The sequence below is a fragment of the Ixodes scapularis genome, unplaced genomic scaffold (assembly GCF_016920785.2).
Source record: "Ixodes scapularis isolate PalLabHiFi unplaced genomic scaffold, ASM1692078v2 PGA_scaffold3__209_contigs__length_174095766, whole genome shotgun sequence".
Lineage (NCBI taxonomy): Eukaryota > Metazoa > Arthropoda > Arachnida > Ixodida > Ixodidae > Ixodes > Ixodes scapularis.
Genome location: NW_024609868.1, coordinates 14,978,282 through 14,999,422, shown reverse-complemented (window position 1 = coordinate 14,999,422; position 21,141 = coordinate 14,978,282). Strand labels below are relative to the sequence as shown.

Genomic DNA, 21,141 nt, shown 5'->3' with positions numbered 1-21,141 from the left:
TGCCTTTACATACGGTTTCACGCACATTGCATTCGCAAAACACATCCACACGGCGTCGATTCTTGATCAGTATCCAAGCGTGCGAAGGCACAGAGACGCAGCACTTCGGCGTGCCAAGGAAGCTTTGATCCCGCCGCGAGGCCAGCGAATCTTGCTTTCGACGAGTTGTGCTTTTTTCCTGCGGCACTGCGCTTTCGTAAAAAATTCCACGTATTAACGGCAAGTCTCAACGGTTACACGTGGTCTAAAAAAACAAACTTCTTCGGCGATCGAATGACGACGAACAAGTAGAAAACGTGTCTATAGCCTCTGCAACGCTAGCAAAACCACAAATCGTCTACGAGCAAGATGGCCGTCCGGTGGCTTCACTCGCGCTGCAGCGAACAAGCGGGGAAGCACGATCCATTAATTGTCATAGAGATCAGTGTTCCGTACTTTATAAACTGCATTCGTTTCTTTTCTGATCTAAAATAGAGGATAAAAAAATTAAAGCCGTTTACGCCGAATTAGAGCGCAGTTCTTGAGGAGGAGGAGGAAAGGGTACTGAGGGGAGGGTATACCCCTCCTCCTCATCCTGCCTGCTGCTCCTCCCTCCGAGCGGCGTCGGCGTAACCGTGAAGTCCCGTAACGCTCATGACCTCAAGGGGGTCACGTGACCCCCCTCAAGGACCCCCCTGGGGGTCTTTGAAAGGGGTCCTGAGGACCCCCTGAGCACGGGGACGTTTCAGCACTGTGCCGAAACGTCGCCGCGGTTACGCCGACGGCGACGGCGACGCCGCTCAAGCCGGAAAAGGGCACCTAAGAGCTGCGTTCTAAAACTACTTCCATAAACAATTGAAACGGTTCGCGCCACTTATATTGTGTATTTCGATTAAAAAGAAACTTTTAGCGGCTCTGACCAGTAGTAAGCGCAGGACCAAAGACATATCGCGCGCTTTCGGCACCGGGGGGGTCGCCCCCGTAGGTGGAGGAGCTTTCCGCGTCGTCCGGTTAAAATATGACGCATGCACTGGTATTTAGTTACTCTCTCCATGCCTGCTGGCTTGCCCGAACCACAAGAGATGTGGAAACCCCAAAAAAGGTAGACGCTTAAATATGGTTGCAGGGTAAAGGCGCGTTCACACTCTTGCAACCGAGTACGACCGAGAAAGACTTCTTGAGACCGGATGCGCTGAGCGGAGCTGGTCCTAAGAGATCGCAAGAGGCTTAAAAACCGGTTTGGTCTCTCTCGGTCGTACTCGGTTGCAAGAGTGTGAACGGGCCTTAACAAGAAACTGAGCGTGGTTCCGAGGCAGCAGCCTCGCGGAGTGGACCTTTTTCCAGTAAGGAGCGCCTCATGACGGTTTCGCCGCCTACTACAAATGGAGGGCAACCGGACTCGCCTTCTCCCATGGAAACAGATTAGTGTCGCAAGAAAACAGTGCCCCCCAAGATGGGCGAAAGGGCGGTCAAGGTCAAGGGAAAAGGGTGTGCGCGTGCGCAGACGCTTACTGGAAAAAGGTCCGTTCAGGGGAAGAGAGAGAGAGGGGGGGGGAGGGACAGTGTTACGGGTTAACGCAATTTTTTTTTTTAATCGTTTACTACGCGTACTAAAAGCTTGTGTACTTTTTGTTCAAGGGCAGCTTTAATTCAGGGTTTCTTGGTTTTCCCCGATTTTCAGAAAATCGGCTCGGCAGTGTAATTAGGAAGTTTTAGTAGACCACGTTTCCCCCTCCGCTAAGCCCTCTGCAATAAGCCTCTACTGCACCTGCGAGCCCATAGCCTTGACTGTAAATCCGGGTATCGTATACGGGTTGCGGAGAGCATTGCGGGACGGCAAAAACGATATACGGAAACTTGCTATTATCGGTGCTCATCGGTATTTACCGAATACCGAACCCTAATTATTTAACCACAGGTCATATATGCATCATCGACCGACGTATTATCGAGGACCAGATTCCAGGCCACAAAATGAAGGAGATTGTTGAGGTGCCAAGAGTCAATCTTGGAGAAATTCCGTATCACTTGACATAATGGCCAAACTTTAGCGAAGCCAAAAGGCTGGAAAAGCTTATGGCACTATGGTCATGCCCATCCACACTTGGCTGGGCTGGACAGCCCATGATGAGGACGAGGTTACTGATCAATACCTTTAGAAAAAAAAATGTTTTGTTCGAATATTGGAAGTGTGGCTAACCACAAACCTGTATAATCCAGATGTTTCCAAGATGTCGAGGAGAGCATGATTATGCGAAATAAGTGGGATCGGGGCGGACGCAGGGGTAGGTGGAGACGTCGTTAAGCCTAAGATACTGACCTATGTGTTGGGGGGGCACTATACACACACCAAAGCAACACCTTGCCCTTTTGGTGTGTAACTTCAACAAATGCGGCCTCGAGGTCCACAGACTCGAAGTCGAGCCTCCGACGGCAGGGTAGATGACGGGGCACCACAATCATTACACGGCCCCCACGGGACGCTCAGTTCCTCTGCTACACTACGTGACTAGTGTCGATGAGCTGTCCATCATGAATGAACGCCTCTGCTACGGGGTGGCACTCAGTTGGTCGAACAACGTTTTAGTGAACGCCGATTTTAGAGCGCAGCTCTTAGGGGCCCGTTTCCGGCTTGAGCGGCGTCGCCGTCGCCGTCGCCGTCGGCGTAACCGCGCGGTGCATCATGGGAAATATCCCATAATGCACCGCGCGAGCCCCCCACCGGGGTCACGTGACTTCGTGGGGAGGCACGTGACCCCCCCGAGGTCACGTGACCCCCCGAAGTCACGTGACTCCCCTGAGGTCACGTGACCCCCTCCTCGAGGTCACGTGACTCCCCTGAGGTCACGTGACCCCCTCCTCGAGGTCACGTGACCCCCCGAGGTCACGTGACCCCCGCCGATGTCGCGTGACCCCCCGATGACGTCATCGACACTGATGACGTCACCGGCATCCACATCGTCATCGTCATCATCAGTGATGACGATGACGATGCGGATGCCGGTGACGTCATAAATGATGATGACGATGACGATGTGGATGCTGGTGACGTCATCAGTGATGATGACGATGACGATGTGGATGCCGGTGACGTCATCAGTGATGATGACATCAATGACGATGACGTCATCAGTGACGATGACGATGTGGATGCCGGTGACGTCATCAGTGATGATGACGATGTGGATGCCGGTGACGTCATCAGTGATGACGTCATCAGTGATGATGACGATGCGGATGCCGGTGACGTCATCAGTGATGATGACGATGTGGATGCCGGTGACGTCATCAGTGATGATGACGATGACGATGTGGATGCCGGTGACGTCATCGGTGATGATGACGATGTGGATGCCGGTGACGTTACCGACATCCGCATCGTCATCGTCATCATCACTGATGACGAAATCAGTGACGTCATTGATGTCGTCACCGGCATCCGCATCGTCATCATCACTGATGACGTCGTCAGCGACGTCACTGATGACGTCACCGACATTCGCATCGTCATCGTCACTGGTGAAGTCATCAGTGACGTCACTAATGACATTCGCATCGTCATCGTCACTGGTGAAGTCATCAGTGACGTCACTAATGACGTCATCAGTGACGTCAGTGATGACATCATCGGCATTGGGGGTCAGGTGACCCCCCAAGGTCACGTAACCCCCCCCCCTGGTTAGTCTAACCCCCCCCCCCCCCCAGCGCCCTTCCCTCCTCCTCAAGAGCTGCGCTCCAATTCGGCGTTACAGGGAGTTGTAAGCGGCTTTCACTTTTTTTCATCCAAATACACTTGAGCGAACGGTCGGCCGCCGCGAAGCGGCATTTACGGGTGGGCCAGCTGGGTTATTTTCGTAATGAGCCGCCGTAAACTGTTGCCGCGAAGCGGCGTGGACGCAGGGGTGCGGGTGGGTTAACTTATCACGCGTCCCAGTCATTCACTCAAATGTCGATTCGCTCAAATGACCGCTGTTCGCTAAAACGTCATTCGCTCATGCAATATGTACCCGGCTTGTTCGCGCGAACAGAGTCGCGGAGTGTAAATTGCACCGCTTACCACATTGTAAAAGAAATCAGCTAAGACAAAATGTGCATATTTAAAAAAAAAGAAATAATAATATCTAGAAATTAAAATGACCTTTTTCAGAGTTTGGCCACGATCGTGGCGCGCCCTCGCGGAAATCCCTTGAAATACTTTTGGTGACTCCGGGAACGTCTCTCCGTCGTCTGCGCCAGGCCTGGCTTGTCTCCCAGTCCATACGTTTGCGTGTGTTTTCTGGTGGCGTTGTTCCGACCTTCACCAATCTGAACGTGTCTTTCTGTCGTCGCTTCGCGTGCATATTTTTTTTTAAATGGCTGAGAACGACCTGGAGGATTAACAAAAGTCAATGTCTAGGATACAGAAGACCTCGTTGTTTTTATACCTTCAGGGATTGATAGACCGCCGACGCCGCATCGGTTCTTACCATCGACTCGGAGTCACTTCATCGTCACTTCGGTGTCGCGACTTGCAAGCAACTAAAACAGGGGTCTGCTTTCAAAGCAGAGTTCCAGAGTGTTATGTAACGAGAGTAATGGTGACCAGCTTGGATACCGACCCAACCATCCACCTTGTGCGGAGCTTGTGAGCACCGTTTATGAGGCCCGACCACTACAAACAGCTGATTTTACTCTCCTTGATCGCTTAAGTTATACGAGCTTATCGCGTTTGTCACTTCGCCGTCCACCGTACCGCGCGAGGGCACGGGACATCGCCGTATTCGGGAATGTGTACACAAACTCGGGCGGTGCAAAATCCGGGCCGTCTTGATATCGCGAAGGATAGCCTGCACCGTTAAAAAGTAAGGAACGATATGTTAGAAACAATCCATCTTTGAATTCGCTACGTTTAAGAACCTTCGACAATGTGGGCCCAGCAAACAGGGCAAACAGAAAACAGCCACAAGTTCACGGTTGGTTGCCAAAATATTTCATCAAGGTTTTGTCAGTATTTTTTTTTTTTTTAACGTGGGAAGACGCGAATGTGTGTACGCCTCGCGAGTGGGCTCATTTTCGTCTTCTGCGCATGAGAAAGGAAGTAGCGGTGACGTCAGAACGCCGAGCCCTGATTGGCTGATCGCGACCCCCTTTCTGAGCGTCGTCTGCACCTTTGCAACGTCGTCTGCTCGCAACGTCGTCTGCGTCTGTCTTACCTTTCCTGCGACTTTCGGCTCGACTTCGCCTTTCAGAGGGGTCAGACGAAATAACTCGAGCAGTACGTCGTTTTTGTCTAACAACTAGCAGACGCGCATCAAGGAGGGAAGTCAAATGACTCACTGGCGAGGAGTCCCGAGGCGCCGAGGTTTGTTTGCTAAGAGCCGAGAGGGGGTAAGCGTGTTAGTGTCCGCAAGTTCCCTCCCAAATACTTTTTCCCTCCTTTCGTGAGCGGCGAGACTCCTCATTCTTTAACGGCGTCGGCGGGTTGGCGCAGTTAACGTCGTCTCCTTTACGTCTGCTAGTCAAAGCGATCTTTACCTTTCCTGCGTCCGTCGGAGATTCACCGCTTTTTCACCGGCGAGAGTCACCGTTGCCTCGGGAAAGAAGGAGATAACAAGAGGAAGAAACTGACCTCTTAATCTAAAATTGAGGTCAGCGATCAAAGTATAATATGGGAAGGGTTCACAATGGTCGCGCGAACATATTCCATTCAGCACGCCAGCCGGTCGTGGGCAAACGGTCGCCAAGTCGCGGTGTGCCTACTAGGCCTAACTGCCGTGCTCTCTTGGTCGCCTTCGGTGGAATCGTGGCCGTCGGAGCTTTTCCCGGGTGTTTGTAGATCCAGCGTTCTTGTTCGTCGTGGTCGATTTCAAGTGCGTTTTACTTTTTTCTTGTTGCTTGAAATCGGGACGCGTGTGAAGCGCACGTAGAAAAATAAACGTCCGTGGGTCGTCGCGACCGCGACGCTGTCGGCCATGCTGATTTGATCGTAAGAAGTGCGCAAGACAGCTTCGGAGCTGTCGTAGGATTCGGTCGTAACCTGCGCAAAACTTACGATAATTTCGTTTCGTGAATACGAATTTGTTCTTACATTTTATCTTACGCACATTTCTGGCGTAAGATCGTTTCGTGAATCTGGCCTCTGCACTTTCGAAAGTCGCAGGAAAGGTGAGACATACGCAGACGACGTTGCGAGCAGACGACGTTGCAAAGGAGCAGACGCCGCTCGGATAGGGGGGTCGCGATCAGCCAATCAGGGCTCGGCGTTCTGACGTCAGCGCTACCCCCTGCGCAAGAAACAGACGAACTTGCCCTCCGCATAGCGCACGCCTGAAGAACGGAAAGCTTTATGCTGTTATTTTTAATTCAGTACCGGGTATGGCATGATTACGTCACACGACCTTGTTTGCACGTTTACTATTAACAACAAATGATCAGAGTGCAGGCGAGCTAGCGTAAGTTGAATACATGAAAGCTTGATGGAACATCGAGGACAGGGACGGAAAGAGTACCTCTTTCAAGAAGTCCGGTATCCGTCCCCGTCCTTGATATGTTATCCTTTCATGTATTCGTATATAAACAGCAACACGCTCATTTTCAATTATTAAAGAGTTTTAGTAGATCGCGTTTTCAGGCCACGCTAATCGTAGCGGGAGCTCGCGCTGCCACTTCGATGCATGCTCTGAAGCGCGCGCTCGTAGCGGTAGCGGGCCTTTGAAAACACTACTAAAACTTCCTATTAAAGACTGAGGTAGGAAAAGGAAAACGCAAAGGAAAAACGGGCAACGTCTCAGGAGACGTTGCCTGTCCTTTTTCTGTCTCCTTTTGCGTTTTCCTTTTCCTACCCCAATTTCAGGTATATCATCATGATCACATTTACTGTATTTTAGTTAAAAGCAGAATGTCCCGCCGTTACATTGATGTTCCAGCCACTTGACACGGGGGACTCTCGTCATAGGCTTTTGGAAGCAGGGCAAAAACGGCGGGGTGTTTGACATCGGGTGCTTTCGTGCACCACCCACCAAAGGCTACAAGAACTTTATAAAATTTGGCATTTTAACAATGTTTGCTTCTATTTGTGCAAGCTTCTGCTGCGCGGTGGTGAGGCATGACGACTATGAAGCCAAGCCGCAAGAATGCCGGAAGTAGGGTGCCTACATGTTTCCGCCGCTCCGCGGAAACATGTAGGCACCCTAGCCGGAAGTGTCAAGCATAACCAGCACTGTCTGAGCGACCGAGCTGGCGAGAGAGCCACCAAAAATGGCACCTTTCCCTTTCCTCTCCTCCCTCAGAGTCGGCGCATGCGCCCAGCGATCTCTAAAAAAGGTCAGTTTGCCATTGCTGGGTACTGACAGTTATTTCTACTTACTGGTTTCTTCGAACTACAACTTCTGTGGTGTCCAACTAACACCGCAAACGGAATGCTCGCGGCGTATAAAATGATGGCATGGCCGCGAATGACGTCACATATGGAAGGGTCCTACTAATTGGAAGGAGCAAAGAAGCCCGACAGGGAGCCATCCACCAACCCTGCCAACCAAAGGGGAACCAGGCGTGTTCTGCACAGAGCCGTTGTATGTGGTACGAGCAAGTTCGCCAAAAAGAAACACCTTTACATAGGCACTTGAAAGCTGTGCTGTAGCAAACCTTTTTCGTTGGTGGTGTTGTTTTCCCGACGTGTAGGACGGAAAAAGAACAAACAAGCATAGCATCTAAAACTGGAACATGTGCAAACATATAGAGAAAACAGAACGACTGACAGTCACAATTAGAACGCAAACACTTTCCAATGGCATAGTGAGAGCTTAGTTCAAGGAGCAGATCAGTCAATTTGCTCATTTACGGTAATGTTTTCTTTCTTTTACTACACAGGTCACTCACACGGAAAAGAATGTGTGTACATAAAACTGACTGACATGTTTGCAATCCTACTTTCCTTTGAATTGCCACGTTTCGAAATAGAAATGGTAAAAGAGTGACACATGCAGGTACTGCTTCCAAAAACTTTAGTACTTATCCCACTCCTGTGATTAACATTGGCACAGTCAGAGAGTCAGCAGCACACTGACAATAGTGAACAAAGCAACTGTAGACTTTCCAACAGAACCGCATAAAGACCTTCTTGACAATATCTCATGAGTTGCTACACCCACACCATGTCAGGCACTCAAACTTAAACCCAGAAATGCACACCACTTTTGCAGGCTTCATTTCTTCTCAGCAGTTCATCTATCAAGTAGTCATTCGATGTAAATAAACAAGTTGAAAAGAAAATAAATATTTCATGAAAAGATAAATGCTTACATTCAATTTTGCTCTCATGAAGTTTGCGATTGAGTATTAAAAAGAAAGCTATCCGAGTGCCGCCACAGCAAAAATGGTGAATATTTCCAACCACAACTCCATCTGTGTGCCATGTGGAGAAGCAGATATCAAATGGTCAAAACAGCAACATATAGACTTGTGTTTCAATGCCACTCGTAAAATCGAACCAACAATGCAACAATTCGTCAACACTCCGGAATACTTTCTCGCTCAGCCTAGAGCCAAATTGAACCTCAGCTTAGGACTGTTTAACAGAGAGTGGGGCAGCCATCTTCGAGCACTTCACAAAATCATCCGAGGCCAGGTGAAACGCCGTCCTGATGTGGCATGGGTTTCTGGAGAAGCAAAACCATGTCGCACCGCCCAAGATGCAGTGGTAGAGGTTTCAAACTCCGAGACTTTACGGTCGCAGCCCACGAATCGAAAGGCAGAGGGGGTCCTAGCTGCGAGCAATGCAAGACGCGGAGTCGTCCCGCACCAGCACGACGTTGCCCGTCACCCTGCTGATGATGGCGTGCCTCTGGTTTGTGTCCATTGCACCCCAGGCACGGTTGAGCGCATCCTCGGCGAGCTTGTCGTACTCCTTACGCTCCCTCTTGCCTGCCACTGCCTCGTGCTTTGCGAACACTGTCAGGATGTACGTTGCATTCTTGTACAGTGCGTTCTCCTGGTCGCACAAAGGGTGCAGCATCATGGCAGCGTCCGGCTTCCACTTCTCCAGGTGCGAGGCAAGCACCACGTGCCAGCGGTGCTTCTCGATGGTCTCCCGGCACCTGTTCTCTATCACGTGCGTCGCCACATCTTCGGAGATCTCCAAGTCGTCCGGTGCTATTGTGCCATACCGGCCGTCGTCTTCGAAGGTGAACGACAGGGCTGTCGCCACTTGTTCCGCAAGGCACTTGGCGAAGCGTTCATTCTTTTCGGACGCCAGGAGGAGGATGACGGCGGGGCCCGAGTAAACGTCCGTTCCGTTCAGCATGTCCACGACGGAGGTGCGGATGATCTGCCAGTTGTGTTCAGGCTGGTCACCGAACGTGTCCCTGAGGCTCCGGAGGTGCTCCCTGAGCGTGACCATCCGACGATCTCCTGGCGACAGTGTGGACGAAGGGGTGACTCCTCCTCCTCTGAGGAAGTTTTGCAGATACAGGGCAGCCAGGCAGACTAGAATGATGAGAGCGTAAAGCGGCCAATTTTCGAGGGGGTTTGGTGGCCGGGCTGCAGAGGGCTGCTGCTTGGCTGCTTCGATCTTCTTTTGGCCCGACGGTGATCTGGAGTTGCGACGATTTGGTTCGAGGCTGCGCTTTTTCAACTCCCGGAGCTCCCGTACTGGGTAGAGACTTTTGGGTTCGTCGGGGTGGCACGGCTGAGAGAAGTGCAATTTAGTCAATTTGCAATTGAGCATAGACGGTGAACTCAAGCAAGTGAAGTGCAACTCTGATTTCCTTGAATACGCTGACATTACACCTACTCCCTGGCTCAAAACGAAAGCAACACTAAAAATCTAGGAACATGCTTACAGCTATGTGAGGCCATTACAAAAGAGTTGCAAATGAAGAAAAAAAAAACACCGGCGGCTAAACCTGAAAATACAAAGACACCATGCACTCCAATATTTCGAGACAATGAAATATAAAATCCAATTATTATGTTTTCAGTTCTGTTGACTGTGTTGGAGTTATACGTATCAATTTCCCATTTACTGCGTTTGCCTTCCCGGTTCTTGCTTCCAAAAACTACCACCTGACGTAGCCGACACGACATGCAAAGGCCCAACCACACGGGACGTTTTTCGTGTGCCTCTGCCGAATCTTCCCGCGTCAGCACTCACCCGTCAAGGGGAAAGGCGGCCATCCTTGTGCAGGCATGCGCTACCCCATGCCAGTTGGCTTTACTTGCGCCACGCGCAACCCCAGTTTGTCTGGCTGGCAAGTGACTTCCAACGCCGATATATGGCCATCCCATGTGGTTGCGCCTTTCCCATCGCTCTGTTCCTTTTTTTACCTTTTTCCCTCCCTAAGCTGTGCTTCTTGTTTTCGCCCAGATTGGCACGACTTTGGACTATGCTTGAAAGGAATCTAAGCTTTTGCGATTGCTCATTTATTTTTATAACTTTATATGATGCTCGTGGGCACTTTTTTGTTTTTTCTCATTGAGTGTGGAGTTTGTAATCGTGCACCACACACTCAAGTGTTGAGCTTAATTGATTTGCATCGGTGCAGGCATTGTTTCAGTGATAAGCACCGGTGCATGCATTGAGTTTCATCGACTTTCACCGGCGCCCACGTCGAGTTTCATTGCTCCGCACCGGCACGCAGATCAAGCTTCACTGCTTGGCGTTGGTGCGCGCCACTGAGCTTCTCCACTACGTACCGGCGCATTCATTGGTGTGTCACACATTTCGTGCACAATGATTTTGCCAGGTTTGACCAAAGTACTGCTGTGAAGTTTGTTGATTTCACTCAGCAGTTTGTCACAACAAATAATTGCAAAAAGCATAGAGTTCGATCCTCACCCACCCCCTTATTACTACTTCCTAGTAATGTGGTGGAGCACCACGGGCTATGCATACTGAAAAAATACCTCAAATTCCCCGGGGTCAGCTTGATGCACTTCATCAACGCCGTCTTTGCCGTCAAGTCCAATGCCGGGACACCCGCCAGACCGTTCACCCCCGTAGTCGCCGACGATGGTCGGCTCCGTGTCGTTATAGGTGGTCTTGTGAATGCTCTCTCTGACCAAACTTTCAGAAACCAGGCCTTCGGTTTCCCTGCTCATACTTGATGCTGGCAGAGGCTGCAGTCGAGTGAAGCAGACGACAATGTGCGCAGTAGGCATTAGTGCAGAGACAAACGACCACGGTGTCTATTAGCGCCCTATGCCACCCATGCACCGAAAGTGAAACACAAGCGGCAATGAATGACGTCGTGTAAACCGGCGTGTCATGCTGTCAGATGTTGCGATCCTGGTAGTCGGTCATAAAAGTTTCAGGCAAAAAGTATGATTGAATGCGAGTGTCAGTCATTACGACGCCCCAACTCCTGGCTGCCGAAGTTTCCACGGACTGTCAAACTTAAGGGCTCCCTGCAACAGAACAGGCCTCTGCAGCATTCATCTCTGCTGCTGCACCACGACCAGGATCGCGGCAGGCAACAACACGACAGAGCCGCACAGTGGGAGAGTCTGACCAGGGGTTGTGGCGACGAAAGCGCTGGAGAGGAGAAAAATGAAGGAAAGGAAGGAGAGCGCCAAAGAAGCGAGAGAGGAAGAAGGGAGCAAAGAGGAGACGACCGCCATTTGGACGCAACATGCCCTAGGCGCAGAGCACTGTTAAGGCTACGCGTCGTCCGCTACGGGCTTACCTCTTTTTTGCCCGAATAAAAGTTTGCGTTCAAACATGGAGAAACATCATTCGTTAGATTTTTAAGCCACCGAGGAATAACATTATATAAGTTTCTTGTCAGAGCCTGCCAAATAAAAGGAAAGAACCGAAATTTGGATGTCGGTCCCATGCATTCCACCGGGCGAATGAATGAAAATGGCGGCCCTCCCCGCTCAGCTGGCAGAAGCCGGGAGTTCACGCGCATGCGCTCACGCCTCTCGCTCTGTGCTGCGGGCTGATTGGCTTACTCGGGAAGGGGACGTTACGGCGGCGAGATCATAGACTGGCCAAACTCTCCCCATTTACGGCTCTACAACAGGATAATTAGTTTTTATGACGTTATCAGGTGGAAAATGAGGAACCAGATTTGAAGACGCGATGAACACACCAATACGATACGCGTTTTCTGTGCATTTGATACATTCTGGTTGTAATAATAATAATAATAATAATAATTTTATTTGCACTTCCAAGGGCGCAGGTGGTGGTGTGCTGGGCTGAACAGATAGGTGAGAACCCTTACGCGGAGCGCCTGTCAGCCCACCACCACCTGCGGGAAAAAAAAAAACGAAAAAAAACAACAAGCCGTATTTAAAACCATGTGAATTTATAAGTTTAAGACGTGTAACAGGTTGAGGCTGGGAACCGCTGGTTGGCGATATGTAGGAACACGAAACGCAATTATTTCGTTGCGTCAAGCTCACTCATTCACCAGGTTTGCATTTTTGGCTCTACCCCAACCGCGACAACGCTGCCACCGCTGCGATCACGGGAGCCAAACGAAGGCATTCCTTGAGTACTGCGCACTATGGCGGGTCAATACATTTGCAAAGAGCTCGGAGAAAATATTCTGCATCTTGAGATTGCATCTGCTCGAAGGTAGTGGCGACTTTAAATGCCCTTCACAACGCAGGCGACGGAGTTGCATGCAAGCGTCGCCGTGCGATGCGGGCCACGCGCGTTAGCCCTGAAATCCGTCTTCCGAAGGTTCATTGCTTTGCGCGTGTTAGTACATTGCGCCATTTGAATCAAATATACGCTAACGAATAAAAAAATATATTACCAAAGTACCAGGTGGAACATCAAGCCATCAACCAAAACCAAGACCACTGGATGGTATCCACTGTTCGTTGACTAACATGAACTACACACGCCAAGTATGGGGCTTTCTTAGTGGTAAGCCAAAACTGGCAGAATAGTTTTTAGGTGTTTTTTTATATAACTCAGTGCTACAAAATTATCGATATTTTAAACGTAGAAATAAACTTCCCCAAAGTCAACTTCACGATTAGAACCGGCTTCTAATGAAGACACTTTGATCCAATCCATAGCCGCCACTGCCGTCTGTTTTCACGTGGTGATCATAGCGGTCGTAGTGTGTCAACAGCAATATTTCGTTTAATTGCCAGAATATAAGTAGAAACTCGGCAACGCCATGAAAATGGCCAAAGTAGAATCGACCGCGAATGCCGCATCCCAGAAACCGAAGAAAAAAAAGGTGAAGGTGCCCAAACAGAAGACCAATGAACCGTCCGAATCCGCAAAGTCTCCACTCGCATCTGCCGCAAAACACGAAGAAGTCATCAAAGGCAAGTACGCCAAGGGAAACAAAAGGCGATCTTTCCCGCCTTCCGGCGTAAAACCGAACAGACAGGGCAAAGTCGTCAAAGCACAGCGCAAGAAGCCGAATACCGTGGGCAAAGCGCTCCCGACACCTCCCAGCAAAAGCAAGGAGGCCCCCGACCAACCCAAAGAAGGCAAACCCAGACCAGGCGACGGCTCAGCACCGACCAAGCGCAAACACGAGAGCGAGTCGGCAGAAGGCGCCGACCAAACTAAAAAGGTCAAGTTGGAGGAGATGACCAAAAAGCAGCGAAAATTCGAGCGCAAGAAGAAGGAGTTCGAGCGCAAAAAGAAGGATGGCACGTTCTTCGAGACCTCCAAGGCCATCAAGCAGGTCTGGGAGGACCTGAGACGCAAGGCGTGCAGCAAGGAGAAGCGCGCCAAGCTGCTCACGCAGCTGACGGGACTGGTCAAGGGGCGCGTCAAAGAGCTCATCTTCGCGCATGACACCGCCAGGGTCATCGAGTGCATGGGCGACCTGGGCACTCCAGAACACCGCAACCTCATCTTCGAGGAGGTGAAGGACATGATTGTGCCCATGAGCAAGTCCAAGTACGCCAAGTTCATCGTGCGCAAGATGCTCAAGAACGGGACCCCGCAGCAGAAGGAACACATCGTGAAGGCCTTCAACATGCAGGTGGTTCAGTGCCTGCACCACGCCGAAGCGGCCTCAGTCTTGGAGACCATCTACAACGAGCACGCCAACGCGGTCCAGCGCTCGCAGCTGTTGCAGGAGTTCTATTGCAGGGACATGGCACTCTTCAAAGAGGACAAGGTATGCACAATCAGCTACCGGGAGGGTTCCTGGTGGCTATCGGAGCTACCGGGAATTGTCAGTAGAAAAATGTGAGTTAAATCAATAGGGAACAGTATGCAAAAACCGAGAACGGCTGTTTAGCCAGCTTTGAGATATTAGGGGCAAAATCAAATCAGCATTGCAAATAGCATGGGATGCATGACAACCCAATTGTGGTGTTTTCTGGGTGCGTCCAGGACCTGACATACTGCAGACAAACATATGCTGAGTAAAGTATAACCAGCAGACCAATGGTGTGTGGGGTTTTTTGAGAGAACAAGGCTGAGCATGTTAATAGTGTAATTAGGAGGTACTTTGACCAATGGTAAATAAGGGAGATAGAAAGGAAACAATATGGAAGTCATTGAAGGGAAGTTATTGGAAATGTCACTTATTTTCTCTCTGGCGACTTCTTGGGCAGTGTATGTTCACCGACATGTACCAGTGTATCACAGAATTGGCCTGCTTAACTATACAAAAATAAAATAGAATTTACGATAGGGAACCAATTGAGCTTAAAACTGCTGTAGAAAAGACTGGTCCAATGCCTTGTCCATCGTGTTATCTCGTCACACTTAATTTTCTGGCTTATTCGATTGAACGCCACTGTCTCTTACTAACTCATGCTTATCTTTGCATTTCATTGTTTGTTGCCAGTGCTCGCTGCAAAAGTTGACTCAACACTGTTGTGGATATAAATAATGTGCCACATGCTGCATGTACTGGCCACAAATAAGCGGGGAGGAGCCACCAAGAAAGGCCATGCTTTAATGGTGCAGTTTGAAAACAGACCGACTATGTGGCGCAAGGAGATGCCCAATTGCGAGCCGAGCCATTAATCGATCCACGCACGCAGGTGGTCACCTTCAAGGACGCCCTCGAGAAGTCGGCCCAGCCGGCCAAGACTCTCGAGGACCTCAAGGAGATCCTGATGAAGATTGTGGGCAAGCCTGTGCTGGGCCACAGCATCATCCACCACGTCTTCTTGGAGTTCTTCAAGAACGCCGATGAGAACTCTCGCTCTGAGATGATCCGCGCTCTGGGTGGATCGGTAATCGAGATGCTCCACACCAAGGATGGGTCCCGTGTCGCCATGCAGTGTCTCTGGCACGGTACGGCCAAGGACCGCAAGGCCATTGTCAAGAGCTTCAAGACGCACGTGGTCAAGATCGCCAAGGAGGAGCACGGCCATATGGTGCTCCTGGCGGCCTTTGACTGCGTTGACGACACCAAATTGGTGGACAGCACGGTGACGGCAGAGCTGCTTCGGGAACCGCTGGAGCTGATGACGAGCGCGAGCGGACAGAAGGTGCTCTCGTACCTGGTGGCTCCAAGGGACCCCCGCGTCTTCCACCCAAGCATCATCGAGATCCTTAAGGAGGGAGATGCCAGTGTCACCAGCAAAAAGGATCCACAGGTGCCAAGCATTCTTTATTTTTTTTTTGTTAAAACTTCTTGTCTTTTTTTTGTTTTTGTGTCAAGGATGGTGGGTTTGGCCAGTGCCAGTGTTTTTGCCTTCGCAGTGAGGCATAATTGGACAGCTATTTGTTTTCTAGGCTTACGGATTATAAGATGGGTGAATGCCATCCATTAAATAATGGTACTATCGTGGACACTGTTAGCTATAACACCGCAGCGACGGCCGTCCCGTACCCCCAGCGCCTCATAGCAGGCGCCATCCGAAACTCCGCGCATGCGCCGTGTGGCGGACTCGCTCTTCCCGTTTGCGAGCACACCCTCGCTTTGTCGTCTGCTAGGCGCAGAGCAGGCGATGCCACAGTGCTGCTCGTCTGGTACCCTGGCCCTAGCGAACTGGTCTCAAACTCATTTTAAACCGGCGATTTTGATTGGGGGAGATTGCAGAGTCGTTAAGGCATTAACCCTGTCAACGTTTTTTGTTTTTTTTTCTTTTTCAGAAACAGGATTTCGCAATCCATCTTTCACAATATGCACTCGCAAACCAGTATGAGCGCAGCAGGTGTGATACAGAAATAGACTTATACTCCGTTTCACCTTAAGTCCGAATGCAGCGTACGCTACAAAACGACATAGCCAATCAAATAGCGGCAAAGGTGCAATGTCACGGAGTGCATCACCGGGGGACACAATAAGGTGCAAAAAGCGAGCTTTTGTCGCTTTTGGTTGGCCCTATCGTCTCGTAGCGTCCGCTGCGCTTAGACCTAAGTGAAACGGAGTATAACTGCCAAATTTGTCCCATAAAAAAAAAAAAAAAAAAAAAGTATTCTACCGTGATATTCCAATTTGTGGCGATGATCATCCTTAGCCAGCGGAGTCAGGGAATCAACCGTGGACACCTCTCACGCGGTGGTTTGCTGAACCGTGTTCAGGGAAAATTGGCAAGCGCTGTGGCGTCGTCTGCTCTGCGCCTAGCAGACGACAAAGCGAGGGTGTGCTCGCAGGCGGGAAGAGCGAGCCCGCCACACGGCGCATGCGCGGGGTTTCGGACGACGCCTGCTATGAGGCGCTGGGGGTACGGGACGGCAGCCGCTGCCGTGTTATAGCTAACAGTGTGCACGATAGTACTTGCCACTGTAGTGTAGTATTGGTGCTGGAGATTTTACTGTGCATCATATAATTTGATTTTTGGGGAAGTCATATGGTACTAAAACCCAATAAAGTGATGCTACTGCAAAATTGTGATTCAAAGCAATTTTTGGAGCACCTGAAAATGAATTTTGGAGCACTTTGAAGCACTTATGAATGGCTTTTGGAGCACTTTGAAGCACCTATGAATGGCTTTTGGAGCACACAAACGTGAAATTTGGAGCCCTTTTGAGTACCTAAATATCACTTTCCAAAGTACTTTTGAGCATGCAGTTATGAACTCTTATGATTACCTAAATTTACATATGGAAATTTTAAAGTCTAAAAATCTCCTACCAAGTTGAGAGGATATCTTTCATAGAAATCCAATGTGAGGGTTTACTAAACAGATATTTCTCATATAAAAAAGTTGACACAACTGTTGATGCAACTTTCTGTGCATTGTTTATTTTGAACACAAAAAACCAGCTTTGTTAAGTTCTCGGAAAGGCTTACATTTGCCTCAGAAAGAAGCACCTGTCCCGGTTGACAGCACTGCCGCTAGCTGTCCTTCGCTTTGCCGCGGCTCAGGTTGCGTGTGGCTATGATAAATGGCGCAAGCCACTGCCTAATTCGGCCAGTCATGCAATTTGGCGCAATATGGCGAATTTTTATCATGGTTGTGCAGGAAATTGCCTTTGGCGCAAAATGGCGCAGGAGTGGAATCACTGCCTAATAGATATCAGGTTGTGGTGGACACAAAAATGTTATAAAAAGAATGGTGCATTTGCTTCGATAATAAGTGGTACCACCTGCCCAAGTATGGCTTCTTGCCGCTAGTAAAATATACCATTCAACCAGCGAGTCTCCTAATTACTGCGATAGCATCCTACAGGGGGTCGTGTTTCTTGTGGCAATGAAAATTGTGAATGAGTGCCCCATTCTGTTTCAACATTCTAGTAGCTGGCATGAAAACTTCTTCATTTTGTACTAATTTAGCCATCAGAGCTTGCAAAGGCAACATTTTCGGCCAAGTTGAAGGGACATTGGGGTAGGAAGCAACCATGTAGTGCCGTCGTACTTTCACTATCGTAAAATACCACGGAAGCGCCCACTTGGTGCAAACGCCCGCTTTTAACATTTCCCAAACTTGAAAATTCTGCAAATTATACGTTAGGCGCCCACCCCTTCCAAAGCGCGGCCACGAGACCGCCAGAGGCAGTGACGGGGATACTGTAAAACCGTTAATGTTCGCGAGCCCTCAATTTTCGCGAATTTCACGAATTGAAGAATTCGCGAAATTTAAGGGCACGTGAAAATTTCGGTCCTTAAGATTTTCAACGCAGGCGTCTGGAATTCGCGAAATTTAGTGGTCGAGATTATGTCATCTGTGACCGATTCGCGAAAAATAGGGGCCGCGAAAATAAAGGGTTTTACAGTATCATGTGAAAATGAAATGTGCTTTCTCCGATTCCGTTCACCCTGCCTTCGAAAGCTCTTTATTGGCCGCCATCTTGGTTTTTGACGATTTGACTGGACAAGCACCCGCACTTAGATTAACCCAGTTTTCAGTGAAAGTGTGGCGGGTGCTTCCCCGGTATTACGGTAAATCACTTCGGTGAATTAGTGTAAGAACGAAAAAGTTTGATCGCTCGAAGAAAATGGCTTTGGCCATATTTATAAAGATCACTTTATCTTTGAACAAGAAACACTGTGTTAAACCAACTCTTCTTTGTTCTCTATTATAAGTTATTAGTTCCATAAAATGGTACACTAGCTTCGATTGGCTCCCGGTTATCTCCCCGGATCCTCGCAAAGCATAGTTACTTTCACACCAAGTTTCAGCATAACATGGCAAAGAGTGAAAGCTATGGCCCTCTTGAGCCAATCGGAGCGAGGCACGCGACAGCTCTCCGCAGGAGGAGCGCACTCCGCCGACACATCGTCTCGCGCCTCACTCCGACGCTCCGACTCGCTCTCTGAAGCCACAATTTCCCCCCATCTGCCAAGTTATGGTGAAACTGAGTAAGTCACTGGCAGAACCAAATGACAGGACATGCGTTTCGAATGCCTGGCCCCCTGCAAGCGCACCGTGCCATTCCATCGCGCTTTGGCTGCAGGCGCATGCTCGAGGTGCATGAGACACCGAAGCATTGTCGAATGTAGGAAGCATGCGCCGGGAGCGGGTCAACTCAACCTCCCTGCCGCTCTCACCTCATCAGCGACTATGCATAAACCAACACGTGGCTTCGATGTCACGCCACCGAGGTGGTGCTGCTGCTGGCAAGGCGCATACGCGTGCGCTTCCCTGCACTCGAATCTGGTGTCAGTGCACGCCGGGTGCCTGCACCCGGCGTGGGCATTGGCCGGTCCATTTGTAATGAGTGCGTTGGTCCGTAGCTGTCCTCGGCGTACTACAAACCTCCCGAATGTCCACCCGCCCCGCAGGTACGAAGAGAAGAGCTGCGCAAGGCTCCAGCCGCCGCGCTCGCCCAGCTGATAGCAGACAACGCCGAGCTGTTCCTGACGCACAACGGCCCCACCGCCGTCGTCGCCTCGGTGATTCTGACGAACCTCCGGGAAGGCGAAGCCACGGAAGCCTTCCGCAGCATCGCCAGGCTCCTGGCGAACTCCCCGTACGAGCCGAGCACAGACCCGGAGAAGGCGCACCTGTTCGACCGCAACCACGCCCGCTTCTTCCTGAAGAAGATGACGCTGCACGACAGGGCGAGCAAGCAGGGGCAGAACTGCTTCAGCGCCATCCTGGTGGACGAGGTGCCCAAGGAAGCGCTGGTGACGTGGATCGGGTGCAACTTCGGGGCCTTCCTCCTTGTGAACTTGCTGGAGACCGGCGTGCCGGAGGTGGTGCGGGTGGTGAAGGAGGCGCTGGCCGGAAAGCAGAGTCTGCTCAAGAAGAGCGAGCTCAAGGGGTGCGAGGCGCTGAGGGAGAAGCTGAAGGAGGTTTAATCGTAAACAGAAAATAAAAAAAAAGAATAAATAAAAAAGTCTTACAAAGGTTTAGGAGCGCTCTGCTGATCTTTGGTGGTCACCATATTGGTTTCTAGGCTAGGTGGTGCAAGATACCGCCCAATACGCCATTCATCTGTCCATCGTGTGAACTCGGGTCCAATTGTGAGAAGCGCACAATTGGACCAGAGTGTACGCCAAATGCCGACCCGTGTTCAATACGGAGTGCGTGCCCAAAATGGGCGACTTCAGATAATTGGTGCAGTAGCTACTAGATGCCGTGTACTCTTGAAGAGTGTCTAATGAAGCAATGACTGGAGAAGATGGTGCATAGCACCGCATTTATGAGGGTAGCGTGATAATACGACTCCCTACTTCGAGGGGGATAGAAGAAAAGAAGATACAGCGCTTCAAGCTGATGGCGATTTTTCTTTTTCTCCATACATGAATCAGCTGCCAGACTTTTTATTGTTACTTCAAGACCCATTTGGCCCTGAGCAATGGAAAACGGTCTGCTTACACACCTCATTAGTGTTGCCATAATGCATTAAAGGAGCTGTGCAACGATTTTAACATTGAAAGAATTGGCATCTTCTGATTTTGATATAGTTCACTTTGTCACAAATGACAGAAAACACACCTCCTTTCATCGAAATGTTGCGATTCCGCCGCGTAATAGCGAGGCAAAACTTAGAATATTCCCCGACATGCAGCCGCGAGCGGCGGCCATGAGAAACGCGCAGCATGACGTCAGTGGGGAATCTTGTAGAAAGATAGCAAGTTGCGCGAATACCTGCTCGATAAAAGGTAGCTTTTCTATAAATCTTGTCGTTCCAACATATATATAAATGCGTCAAAAACCTGGTATCATCGACAAAACTTTTATTATAGTTTTAGTGGCGCCATCTATCCTAGGTCAACAAGACCGTCGGCTCTCTCTGCTACAGCGAACAGAAGCCAAAGGGGGAGGGGGACAGGGCCGGACCCGGATTAGACTTTCCTCCTTTCACCATATTGTTCGCGCAGCCTCCGCCAGCACGTGGTTACGCGGTCGCGAGCGGATGAGTTCTCGCTGCTCACTGATGGCTCTACAGAGAGAACTTTTCCGGAACCTTGCGCCTACCCCATCAACGTCGCTGCACACGTGACCCGGAAGACGACGTAAGAGTTGAGAGGCGGTAAAAACCTGGATCTTTTTCATTTTTTAAAATAAAAACTAGGGTATCCAGGAAAATACTGTTTTCTGTAGTTCACTTCAGAAGTGCCAGGCATCAACTTCCACAATAATTTAAGCAAATCCCTGAAATTGTTGCACAGCTCCTTTAATCTGAACTTTGAGCATCATTCGGCACAAATTGTATGTCCTTTGTGTTTCACATCAACTGATCAATGTTGTATTTTACAAGCAATTTAATACTATATTTGAGGCCAATGCCAAAAATGTTTGTTTGCAAAAAATGGGAAAATTCAATCTATAAGGTTTTGTCATTTTCGCGACTTCAAAATAATAAACGACTTGTCAAACATGGAGTGAATGGAGCAAAGTTTACTC

General features: G+C 49.8%; 2 protein-coding genes across 2 annotated transcripts; one reads left to right on the top strand and one right to left on the bottom strand.

The window, feature by feature from the left end:
• Nucleotides 1–7,944: 7,944 nt before the first annotated feature.
• LOC8037603 (torsin-1A-interacting protein 1) lies at nt 7,945–12,971 on the bottom strand. Its single transcript, XM_029991844.4, has 3 exons — nt 12,723–12,971; nt 10,861–11,073; nt 7,945–9,643 (listed from the first exon to the last, which is right to left on the bottom strand). The coding sequence occupies exons 2-3, from the start codon at nt 11,053–11,055 to the stop codon at nt 8,720–8,722; spliced, it is 1,119 nt and encodes a 372-aa protein (XP_029847704.3). The 5' UTR covers nt 11,056–11,073; nt 12,723–12,971; the 3' UTR covers nt 7,945–8,719.
• LOC8037604 (pumilio homolog 3) lies at nt 12,972–21,119 on the top strand. The gene is made up of 3 exons (XM_002405366.5): nt 12,972–14,057; nt 14,935–15,495; nt 19,071–21,119. The coding sequence occupies exons 1-3, from the start codon at nt 13,095–13,097 to the stop codon at nt 19,587–19,589; spliced, it is 2,043 nt and encodes a 680-aa protein (XP_002405410.4). The 5' UTR covers nt 12,972–13,094; the 3' UTR covers nt 19,590–21,119.
• Nucleotides 21,120–21,141: the final 22 nt, after the last annotated feature.

Bases quoted from the DNA above. Each gene is read 5' to 3' on its own strand.
- LOC8037604 (XM_002405366.5), top strand. From the start codon at position 13,095: ATGAAAATGGCCAAAGTAGAATCGACCGCGAATGCCGCATCCCAGAAA. The intron at 14,058-14,934 runs GTATGCACAATC...CCACGCACGCAG, and splicing joins CACTCTTCAAAGAGGACAAG to GTGGTCACCTTCAAGGACGC. The intron at 15,496-19,070 runs GTGCCAAGCATT...CCCGCCCCGCAG, and splicing joins CCAGCAAAAAGGATCCACAG to GTACGAAGAGAAGAGCTGCG.
- LOC8037603 (XM_029991844.4), bottom strand. From the start codon at position 11,055: ATGAGCAGGGAAACCGAAGGCCTGGTTTCTGAAAGTTTGGTCAGAGAG. The intron at 9,644-10,860 runs GTATTTTTTCAG...CACTTCTCTCAG, and splicing joins CTGACCCCGGGGAATTTGAG to CCGTGCCACCCCGACGAACC.